Consider the following 12,211-nt stretch of genomic DNA (forward strand, 5'->3'; position numbering starts at 1 on the left):
GGTCTGCGGTTCAGTAGACACAAGAGATCTGTTTGAGGTTGGACGTCCAGATATGTCAGATCTAGCTATACACCCAATTATTAAAATGTGAAGACTGGTCAACCATCCCTCTTATTTTTGTGTTTAGTATTCTATAGTCTTACTTATATCCTTCCTACATTGTAAGGTCAAAGACCAGAGTCAAGACCAGTGCTATACTAGTAGTTTTCATTTGAAGGCATTAGTTTAATAACATTAAACACAAATGACATTTCATTTGTATAAAAAGTTTATTAGTACAGAGAAAGCAAATATTTGTGCAAGACATACCATCAAAATCCAAAACAATAACATAGGGATTTCATAAGAGGAAGCCACTCTTACTTGCCATGTGGGAAGATGGTAAACCTGAGCGTCTGTAAGCTGAAGATAAAATTGTCACCCTACAAACCACAAATTGTCAAATGTCCAAGCGAACAAAGCCTCCAAATTCCAATATAAATATGGCACTTGAATAAGTAGCACAATCCAGAATTCTGGAAGACAATGCACGAACTGTGGCCTGCTGTGAGTACAGTTGGTTTATCTGGCAAATGAGACCCATACATTCTAAAGAGTCTGGCTACGGAGAGAGGGAGAGAGAGAGAGAGAGAGAGAGAGAGAGAGAGAATCCCCTTCTTAAGCCCTCTCTAATTCATAAACTATTAAGATGTTCTTGCAAGAGACATGGCGTAACAGTCAGACACATTTTCAATGTTCCCAAAGTCCTTAACATTCTTCCTCAGAGATGCCGTATGAAGCTGGTATATGTTACTACCAAGCATATGCCCATATGGCATGGTCAGTTCTCCTGGCACTGAACATGTAAACAAAGTGCATTGTGGATAGGACAGAGGTTCTATTGAACCAATTAGTTCATATGATCAATTCATTCTCACTCTTGGCTGTTCTGTGCCCGACGCTCCTCCAATGCCCTACACACCCACATGGACACCACCTCTGTGTTTCCGTCATCGAACTGCACAATAAATGGATGGCCCTGTAAAAAGAAGATCATATTATCCTGTGAACACATCCAGTATAATCCTAATACTATATTATCCTTGGTAATATGACAATTTCCACAAGCACTATAACTGAAATGTTACAATTGTGATCTTTTTTTATTGTTTTAAATATAAAGTAGAAAAGTAAATGACACCTTCTCCTCTATACACAGTAAGAATGACATCATGAGACTATATGACAGGAGTTCACAAGGTTACCATCCTCCATTAGTATGTATTTGCTAGATGGTTCCTACCATCACAGGAAAGAGAACAATACTTACATTACATGTGTAGAAAAGCTGCTTCTCACTACAGGAACAAGGTAAAAGAAAAAAACAATGCTGGTACAAGTTGTTAAGGAGAAGAGGAAGGTTTGGGGGCACATCTGTGCAATGCCTGGACAAATAAAGAGGACAATATTTCTACTCAAGAGGTGCTTATAGGTAAATAGCATGAGAAGTTTGAATCAGAAAAGAACTCTGTTCAGGAGAATACGCGTAGTAAACTAATTATGGATGCAATATAATCAACTAGATGTAGCTGATTAGAGTTGTATAGAATGAGATAAGCATGTCTTTGGTGGCTAGACAGTAATCAGTGTACACAGATATTAGAGAAAACAGCCCATGTGTCTATGAAGCAGTCAGCCTTAAACTTGCCGCACACGGCTAGATTTCTTTTGACTGTGTTGATTAGCAGATTTCTTGTGTCTGGCTGCACATTGCTGAAGGTAGTTTTGAACCTAAAACCAGAATTGATTAAAGTCCTTCTGCAGTGCAGTGAGTGCGGGAATCCAAGCATGGATGCCTGTGGTAAACAATGAAGAGTGGGTATTCATTGGTGCTGGTATCATGATGGTTATTATGGGCAAATTCCGCCCAGAATAAAAAGGCCCCACGGTTGGTGGGCAGACACAAAGGATCAATGATATTGCACAAGAGATTGGTTAATTCTCTCAGTTAGTTTGTTGGACTGTGGGTGGTAGGCTGAAAAGAGACTTCATTTGGGCACAAAGCGCACATATCCTCCACATTTGTGCAAAGATTCGGCCACCAGTATTGACATGGAAAAACACGAGTGTTCTGTCAATTCCTGGATATCTAGAGAGGTTGGAGTCTTGGGCTCAACGTAGCAGTTTGGTTCTTAATTCTGAGGCATTCAAGATTTGCTTGGGGGAATAGCAGACTCCCAAATGGATGTCAGCCAGGACATTAGTGGGGCGAATTATGGCTCAATGGGAGCTTCAAAATCTCATGTTTAAAGCTGATCACAAAGTCAAACCCGGAGAAAAACAAGGACCAATGGGCCTGTCTGGGATTCAAGCAATGGGCAGTCTGAAGGTACTGAAGGGTTCTTATAATCTGTGAAGATGATAATATGATGAGGCAACCCTTCCAAGAGGTATCACCACTCCTCAAGACTGTTTGAGGGCAGGTAGTTCCCAATCTCCAGTGGAGTATTTTTTTTTTAGCTGGAGAGAACATTTTGGAAAGGAAGGTGCAAGGGAGCCTAGCAGGGGATGACAAGTACTAGGAATGCTGCAGTCACTTTAAACACACTGGAACACATTCTCTGGAGAGTGGGGTACATAGGAGTGCAGAGGACATGGGAGACACAGAGGTTGGCTGGGGTGCATGCGAGACACTGAGGTTTGCTAGAATGCACAGCAATGCTGGATGTGCAGAGACAGTCTCAGAAGATTGGAGGCACAGGCAGCTACTATAATGACATGTTGCTCAATTGCAAAGCAACACATCCAGCAGCCACTTAACTTAGTGCCTGGGTTCAGACTGGCTGCGGCACTGCATGCATGGAAGACCCGTTGAGTGTGACAGTGTAGACAGGTGTTGTTTTCTTGTATTTGACATTTGTTTGACACACACACACAAACGCAGGCTAGCAGATTCCCATTTGCTTCAGTGGTGTAGTGCAGATGACAGTTCTGAGGCTGCATTTGACCTGCTTTGCTTTGTTTTTCTCTGGACACAGTAGGTCTGCACTGCTGGATAAGCAGGTCAAATGCAGCCTTTTGCCCTGTTTTGTGCTGCAGTACATGCATTTGTGCAGCACTGCATTTAAATGCGAACGGCATTGTACAATAACTCCCATCTACAAAAGCTCTTACTGGCAGTAATGCTGGGCTTGTACAACACTGAATAGCGATATTACTTTCCCTATAACAGATGAAGGATTGGTGTCATGCAGCCATCACCTGACCCTATCTTGTCTTGGAAGGATTTCCTGACCTTTCAGTCACCGCATTGTCTCAGTCTGCAGAATTCTCAAAACTTAGACTGTGTATTTTAAGTAACCACTCCTCCTCCTCCTCTTAATGAGGTTATGACCAACCGCTTATTATAATTGCTTCCAACTCCTTTTAATTTTCAAGCTTATTAATCATAAGAAGAGTTATTTAAAATTGCATAAATTAATCTTGGATTAAAAGACCATCAAGGCCTAGAAACAATTAAGAATATGCATGGAGTCCCAGGGGCAGCACGGTGTCTGATTGTAGCAGTCAGGTGGGCCTGGTTGAGCGGGCGGCAAGATGATTAATGCACACAGCATTTCAATAAGACTTTTCAGAAATGCCACTTGCTGACCCTGGGACTGTATTGCTTGCCAGAGATGAGAAGTGGTTAGTGAACTCTGCCAAAACTACATGTGCGATCTGAGGCCTTCCGACATGCCGGGGTCAATTAGGGCTAAATAAAAAGCAAATTACATCACATCAGCAAATGGTCCTATTTATTGTAAGAACTCCAATTGTTTGAAGAGAATCTGTTTACAGAAATATGGTCCCCATTGCCCAGGACTATGAATTTCTACACAGTTGTCTGGTAATTGTAGAGTGGGGTATGAATATTCACAGCATATGATTGTACATTATACAGTAGGGAAAATTCTGTGCCAAGGCCTAAACTATTCTTAGACACCAGGAATGTCTGCAGTAATTAAGTAGAAATAAGCTATTTTATAATCCATACTCTTTATAACATTCTGTAAGAGGAATTGTGAAGGTAGAAGTATGAGAGCTGCCATTGCTCACTTAATTTTAAAGATAAAAGCTCCGAGATTGTCATTCTGATCCTGGTTTTCTACCTAATGAGTCCCTGACATGGAAGAAACATGCAGCAAGGGAAATTTCAAAAGCTCAAGCTCCCTGCCTGTAAACGTGTTTCTCATCATAGACTCATTAGGAATGTTCAGGGTGACAGTCCTACAGGGCTATTCACAAAAGGGTGATGGGTTTGGAGAAGGCAGGAGAAGTGAACAATCTAGGCCAAAATAGCCGATTTGGAAAAATTCTCCAATTCAGCTATTTTGTCCTAGATTGTTCCCTTCTCCTGCCTTCTCTAAACTCTTCACCCTTTTGTGAATAACCCTGCTAGAGTCTGTACTTTCAAAGACAGATGAACAATGGTAGCTCACAGATTCCCTTTTTTTTTTTTTAAAGAGTATGTTTATTAGAAAACCTTTGAGTATTCAGTAAAGAAGACAATACAGAAGTACATAAAAGACATGGAGCATATAAATCGAGTGTAAAAATACCAACGCCACTTCCTTCTCAGGCACTATATGGGTACAGCATCCAGATACTATAACAGCACTCACATCGTTACCATGCATTTTTAGGCTAGGAAGGACAATGACCTAGTGATATCAAGCCATGTAGCTCCATAGTGCCCACACTAAGGCTGGGTTCACACCTAGGCGCATCGAATATGCGCGTTTGTCGCACGTTTTTACAGCGATTCGCGGTAAAAAAACGTGCGACAAACGCACGTTTCTGAGGGCTACCTGGCTGTATCTCAATGGATACGCGTGGCAAATACGCCCCAAAGAAGCTCCTTTACTTCTTTGGGCGTAGGGCGTTTTACAGTGCGTTCCTACGTGCTGTAAAACGTCCAGGTGGGAACCATGCCCATAGGCAATCATTGGTTTTCATATGTTGAGCGTTTTACAGAGCGTAGGAACGCGCTGTAAAACGCCCAGGTGTGAACCAGGCCTTAGTGTGAACAGCCCCACCTGAGGGGGAGAAAGAAAGAGAGGTAAAGAATAGAGAGAAAATAAGAGGAAGGGGGGAAGAGAGGGGCTACGGTGCAATCATGGGTCCGGGGTTTTTAAAGATGTACTCCTACACAGAGGCATCTAGTTATAGAGCCAAAAGACTACGAAAGCCCCCAGTAGTACAGAAATGCTACCAGACACTCCAAGTAGCATTCAATTTGGCATCTCGGTGGTACAAAGCCGCAGTAAGCTTTTCCACCCAGCATACAGATTTCAATTCAAGCACCCACTCACGGGTAGTAGGAGGAGTACTCGACTTCCAGTGTCGCGGTATGACCTAGCCGCCATCATGAAAAATGTGAGCAGGCCCTTCTTAGCTGAGGAAATTGAACCCGGGAGCACGGACAGGAGGGCCACTTTCGGGGACCTGTCCACCTTGGTGTGAAGGATCTGGTCATAGGTATCGAAAATATCCTTCCAGAATGGGGTCAACAGCGGGCAGGACCAGCAGATGTGCAACATCGTCCCTGGGTATGACAAGCGACGCCAGCATTGTACAGAAACGGAGGGATACATAGTCTGGAGTATAGCGGGGCAATAATACCATCTCGAAAGTACCTTATATCTAGAGATTCCCTTTAAGCACAGAGCATGTGCAGTGCTGAAGAAGGGATTTACTCTGATCTGAAATGTCACATAAGGGCACTGTAACCTTGTCTCTGTGAAAAGTGTAGAACTTTTTTTCAGGGTTTTATGGTTGTTTATGTCCCCATTGAGCAGACATAACCGGGTTCATTTTTAAGATAGTTGCTTTATTACAATGTTTTATTGCCCTGGGACCTCCAGCCGTATATGCATCTAAGGAGATGCTGGGTTTGCAATTTATAAAGGAGGATGTATGTAATTTAACCTCAGGCACAATACTGTGAGTAAGGAAAAGAGACAGTTGCAGAATGGCAAATTCTGGAGAAATCCTGACTACAGACTGTACTCTGTGGCCATGGAGCAATGATAAGAAAACTCTGCAGTTAAAGAAATTCATGGGTGGCTGAAATGTAATTATAATAAAAGAAGAAAGTTGCTTGTACGGCAAGTATATATTTCCATTTTTAACAAAATCAGAGTTGTATTTTTGCTGGTCATAGCTTCATTTACAGAACATGTGGCTGATTTGCAAAATATGCAGCAAAGGTTGCACCGCTGCCAGTAACACTTCTTGTTCAATTTTCATTGAGAATGAAAATGCATTTTTGATATGTTGCTGGAGACCTCCATAGAGGTTAACATATCACAGTGATTGAATTAAGTATTAACACTTGTCAAAGCAGATTTAGCAATGACAATCGCATGTGGCTGCTATCAGCAGCATGAGAGTTCCTTTCGGTCACTGTAATAGAGGCCTAGTAATGCAAAATAAAGATGTAACTTAGTTCAAAGGTAAAGCTACTAAAAGACATTAACAATTTGGCTTGTAGATCACATACGATCCTCCTTAGGAGGATAAATCAGCGATCGGCTAGGAAAAATTCAAAGCGACCAATTAACTCTTCCCCAAGAAAGGAGCTGTCTGCTATGTTGGGTAAGACCTGCAGACATATGAATGCAACCTGATCTGGCTAAAACAATCTGGGACAGGTGAACATTCTGATGTCTGTGGGCACCTTTAGTCCTGATCTATAACTGGTCCATTCTGTTTCCTTTGAAAGAGTAATAATATTACTACCAACAGCAGTGACATGTTTAAGCAGATTCCCTGTTGGGTGGCTATGTCAGGACCTCTGAGTGTACAGTGTGAAGGTAAACACAGATACAGTACAAGATTCTGCAATTACTGCCTCTTTATCTCAATCACACTAGTTCACATACAGATCCCTCAGCAGGTTTCACAAAGTGACAGTAGGGCCAGATTGCCTGTCACAGCTGAGCCCACCTGTCACAAAGGAATTTAAGATAAAAGGTGCTAAAAGACTCAATCAATTCTGCTTCCCTAGAATTCAACAAAGAGAAAGGTAGAGGATGGCTGTGTAAGCACATGGCCAGCAGTGTAGACAGTAAGTATGAAAGAAGGGGTGGGCGTATAGAAGGGGGCCAAACAAAGCCACTGAGAAGGGTCCAATACAAAGTACTGAGCCCAGGAATGGTGGACTGATTATGGTCACACTGGCTAAGTGAGTTATGCTGGCTCCAAGCAACATATCATATCATATCTACCAATAAGATGCAAGATTCTAAAGCTGGCTACTTGCTCAACAGAATTATTTACACAGGCACCTGCAAATGAAGCTCATTGCTCCTACAGTATTATTGTGGTTTGCCACAACTGATCCTTACCATTAGTTCTTCTGGCGCTGGCCTCTCCTTTGGCTGTTTTCTCATGCTGTAAAACAAAGAGAATTATGTGGATTCTAGCTGTGCAAAACACAATCAAAGAGGAAGCACTAGAGACACAAACTATTTACACAATATACATATTCAACTGTATGCATACTTGAATTTTGGCCAACTCCTCATTTCACGTAACATAGAAGTAAGGTAGACTACGACTCACTGCAGCATTCTTACCATTGAGTGATGAAATGTACAAAGGACTCGGAGAATTCACCAACAGGAAGAACGGGAGAATCCTATAATGTCGAGAAGAATAATATGCCATCAATGCAAAAGTTGTATTGTTATATCCTCACTATATGAAGTCACTTATAAGATTTGTATGTGATTAAAAAGAAAACGTAGAGACACCCTGCTCTGCACACTTTCTTTACTCTAGTATTTAGAATCAATCTTCTTTTAGATTACTGGTTTAATAAAACAAAGCTCCATTGAACCATTGAGCTCAGTAGATCGGGAAGTGAGCGAATAAATACCGGCTCACTTCTCGATCCTGTCACGGCACTCTGCCGTGACTGGGGAGGGACTGGATTCCCCCCTCCCCGCTCCGATCCTCCAGCGCTGACTGGTGGAACGTACGGGGGAGGGGGGCGGGTACAGCTGGCTATGCCTCTAGGTAGGCAGAGCCAGCTGTCACTCACGCACTGGGCGGATCCAGACATAATTGTCGAGATCCGCTTCAGCTGTGGCGTCTCAGTATACCGCGAGCTGTAGCTTGCGGTATACTGAGCTTAGGGTGACGGGAGGACGCTAGTGTGTGTCCTCCCGTTACCCTTAGGAGAACTATGGGGAAAAGCCTTAACCCCATAGTTCTCCTTTAAGTTAAAATTATGACTTCCCTAAGGAATGTAAAAACATGTAAAGCTTGCTGATCAGTGTTTGATGGAGACATATGGACATATAGATATGGATTGCATATACCAGCTCTACATATGATGTCATGAATGATTAAAAGTATTTTATTTGAACCTGTATGACGTATTAAAATTAAAGACCCCTTTAGTTATATTACATAATTGGTTAGTTGTTGTGCCACCTTAAAAGTCCCGTTGCAATATACTGTTGGTGCGTGTCTATATTAATATAGGGACATGGCGTCTACACAACTTTTCAATTCATTATCCTTAATATTTTACTGTTTTTGAACCTTTCCACTGCCATTTTTGCAGAAACACACACACAGAAACACAAACAAACCCCCGCACAAACACACACACAAAAATATTTTCTAAAAGCAGAATAAAATGGTGGCAGCTGAGATTTTTAATGTCACACAATATTAATGCACCTGTTCATAAAATGTATGTAAAAGTACCTTTAAAGTTATGTTAGGGCACATAAAACACAATATAACATCCATTTTTTTTGTACAATATAAAAGACGAGGTTGCACCAAGTAAATAGATATGAAACACATTAAGCTTCAAATTGCATGCGCCCATGAAACTGCAAAAAACCATGGTACTCAAAACTGTCCATAGACAACATTTTTAAAGCTTTTACAGGTCACCAGTTAGAGGTAACAGTGAATAATGGCCCTATAATTATTGCTCTCACTGTTGTGTGCGAGACGATACCCAATATGTGTGTGTGTATTGAATGTGTTTCTTTAAGTTTGCCCAGACAACTTAACGTAAGTAGTAGTCTTACGAGTGTGTCTGTCTATGTGTGTGTGTCTGTGTGTGGCTGTGTGTGTGTGTGTGTCTGTGTGTGTGTGTGTGTGTGTCTGTGTGTGTGTGTGTGTGTGTGGCTGTGGGTGAGTTTGGGCCCCTTTTGCAGCACTTACTGCAATTACTTTTGCACAATATTCTAATTATTTGAGTTTCACCTGTATATATATATATATATAAACAACACAGTAAGCTTGGATGATGATACCCTTTGGAGGTGATTACCCTTTAGTGATGAGTGGAAGTGATACTCTTTATTAGCCAATTTAAGTTATTGAAGATGCAAGCTATTGGGCTTTTTAAAACCCTTCTTCCAGCTTTATACATTTTTGCAAATGGTTCTGAAAGCCACATGGTTGTATTTTATTGATTCTTTGATACATGGATATTTCAAAAGGATTGTGGCTGGACTCCTTATCTTTGAGTCAGTTACCCAAATAACAATTTTAAAGTCTGATCCCTATCTCAATAGTCTTTACCACTCAAGTGTGTCAAGAAAAAAAAAAACAGTTGCATTTTTTAATATATGTATATTTTATTGCTCCTCCTTGTATACATATTTGGGTTTCAGAACCATTTCCAGAAATATTTGAAGCAAGAAGAAAGGATCTGAGGCATCCGGAAAGCTTGCAACTTTGAAAACGTAAGTTAGCCAATCAAAAGGTATCACTTAAACTTTCTGGATATGAAGGGGAGATTCCTTTTGGATCCCTTAATCTTACTACGAATTGGAAACTTCCTGCAGTAACGATTGGTAGCCAGAGACCATTTGATCTAGGCTGTCCAGAGTCTGGCAAAAAGCAAACCTTCATGGCAAGAAAAAGGGGTAAATTATTCTCAAAATAATGTGATGGTGTAACGTTGGCATGTACCCCATTGAAGTGCAATATATATGATGGGTCAACGTTAGCTTTTTTTGAAAGCCTGTTAAAAAGTATAGTAAATTTAAAATTGTGTGATGCTGTTACATATTCATGACTGAATATTGATTAAAAAGAATGATAATATATCCATAGAATACTGCTGATTCTAATGTAAAATGTTTGCCATTTACAGTCATGCCAGGACCAGATGGAAGAGCCCAGATTGTCCACAGGAAGACAACTGGGATCATTTGAAAATGTAGGACAAGTACTGCCAATCTAATCCATTGTCCAGTTAAAATCTGTGTGCATACCCATAGCCATTACATTGGCATTACATTGGCATGTATAAATGTCACTGTCACAAATTCAGATTATTTTGTACACAGACTTTAACACAAGTTACAAAAATGACATGTGAACTTTCAAAAAATATAGTGCAATAAACATTTTATCAAGAAGAACATATTATTTTTGAATGGGGGTCTTTATAAAAGGCAGATTAAACTTTTATTTTCACACATGTGCCCCAATTACCCATTTACATTAGAATGTAAACTGAATCAGGCCCCAAAATGCAAGTAGAGGATTAATGCCATGTTTGTTTGTATAATTTTGCAACATGTATGATTTATGTTTAAAAAAATGAGGCATGAAGTCCATTATTACAGTTCTACATTAAATCAGTTACTAAATCTTAAAAATATATATTTTTTACAAGAGATCACTAAAGTGTTGTTGTGTAAGCATAACGCTTATTAAAAAATGTTTGGACACCACTAAGTTCGACACACTGTTTTATTTGAGTTTGACACATCGGCTTTACGGAAGGAAGCACACTTTACAGCTACATTGATGCCAGGCTGCTTGTGGCCCGGGAGATGGTACACCATTACAGCTACATTGATGTCAGGCTGCTTGTGGCCGGGGAGATGGTACAACATTACAGCTACATTGATGCCAGGCTGCTTGTGACCGGGGAGATGGTACACCATTACAGCTACATTGATGCCAGGCTGCTTGTGGCTGGGGAGATGGTACACCATTACAGCTACATTGCTGCCAGGCTGCTTGTGTCCAGGCAGATGGTACACCATTACAGCTACATTGATGCCAGGCTGCTTGTGGCTGGGGAGATGGTACACCATTGCAGGTACTTTGATGCCAGGCTGCTTGTGGCTGGGGAGATGGTACACCATTACAGCTACATTGATGCCAGGCTGCTTGTGTCCAGGCAGATGGTACACCATTACAGCTACATTGATGCCTGGCTGCTTGTGGCTGGGGAGATGGTACACCATTACAGCTACATTGATGCCAGGCTGCTTGTGGCTGGGGAGATGGTACACCATTACAGCTACATTGATGCCAGGCTGCTTGTGCCCGGGGAGATGGTACACCATTACAGCTACATTGATTTCAGGCTGCTTGTGGCTGGGGAGATGGTACACCATTACAGCTACATTGATGCCAGGCTGCTTGCGGCCAGAGAGATGGTACACCATTACAGCTACATTGATGCCAGGCTGCTTGTGGCCAGGGAGATGGTACACCATTACAGCTACATTGATGCCTGGCTGCTTGTGGCTGGGGAGATGGTACACCATTACAGCTACATTGATGTCAGGCTGCTTGTGCCCGGGGAGATGGTACACCATTACAGCTACATTGATTTCAGGCTGCTTGTGGCTGGGGAGATGGTACACCATTACAGCTACATTGATGCCAGGCTGCTTGCGGCCAGAGAGATGGTACACCATTACAGCTACATTGATGCCAGGCTGCTTGTGGCCGGGGAGATGGTACACCATTACAGCTACATTGATGCCAGGCTGCTTGTGGCCGGGGACATGGTACATCAGTGCAGCTACATTGATGCCAGGTTGCTTGTGCCCACGGACATGGTACACCATTACAGCTACATGCCTATATATATCAGTAGATTGTGGTAAACAATGCAAAGGTAGCTTGTCCTGACTTGCAAGTTTATTTTACTATTTTAGTTATAGGTCAGTGAAATAAATGTTTTAAGCCCCTGGTCCCCAACATGCATCTTGTGGGCCTCATGCAGCCCTCCAGTGCTCAGTATAAGGCCCGCTGTGCTCCAGACCCGAGGTAGGTCTGGAGCCCAGGGTTGTTCATACTGATACATGAGCCACTGTCAGTGCAAACAAAGCTGCTGGGTTAGTTTGATGACAAATTGGGACTTGCTTCTATATAAGCCAACCTTAACAGTCTGGTTTGCTTATCC

The 12,211-nt window shown here is 41.8% G+C and overlaps 1 protein-coding gene across 1 annotated transcript in view; it reads right to left on the reverse strand.

Moving 5' to 3' along the window:
- Window positions 1-640: 640 nt before the first annotated feature.
- Window positions 641-12,211, reverse strand: part of MAP2K5 (mitogen-activated protein kinase kinase 5) — a 141,758-nt gene continuing 130,187 nt past the window's right edge. Inside the window, exons 20-22 of the mRNA XM_018552818.1 lie at window positions 7,602-7,663; window positions 7,371-7,416; window positions 641-1,018 (exon numbers count right to left, since the gene is read on the reverse strand). Of these exons, the coding sequence (XP_018408320.1) occupies window positions 914-1,018; window positions 7,371-7,416; window positions 7,602-7,663 (213 nt within the window). The 3' untranslated portion in view covers window positions 641-913. The remainder of the gene's footprint in view (window positions 1,019-7,370; window positions 7,417-7,601; window positions 7,664-12,211) is intronic.

The sequence above is a fragment of the Nanorana parkeri genome, unplaced genomic scaffold (assembly GCF_000935625.1).
Source record: "Nanorana parkeri isolate BGI_ZX_2015 unplaced genomic scaffold, ASM93562v1 scaffold98, whole genome shotgun sequence".
Classification (NCBI taxonomy): Eukaryota; Metazoa; Chordata; class Amphibia; order Anura; family Dicroglossidae; genus Nanorana; species Nanorana parkeri.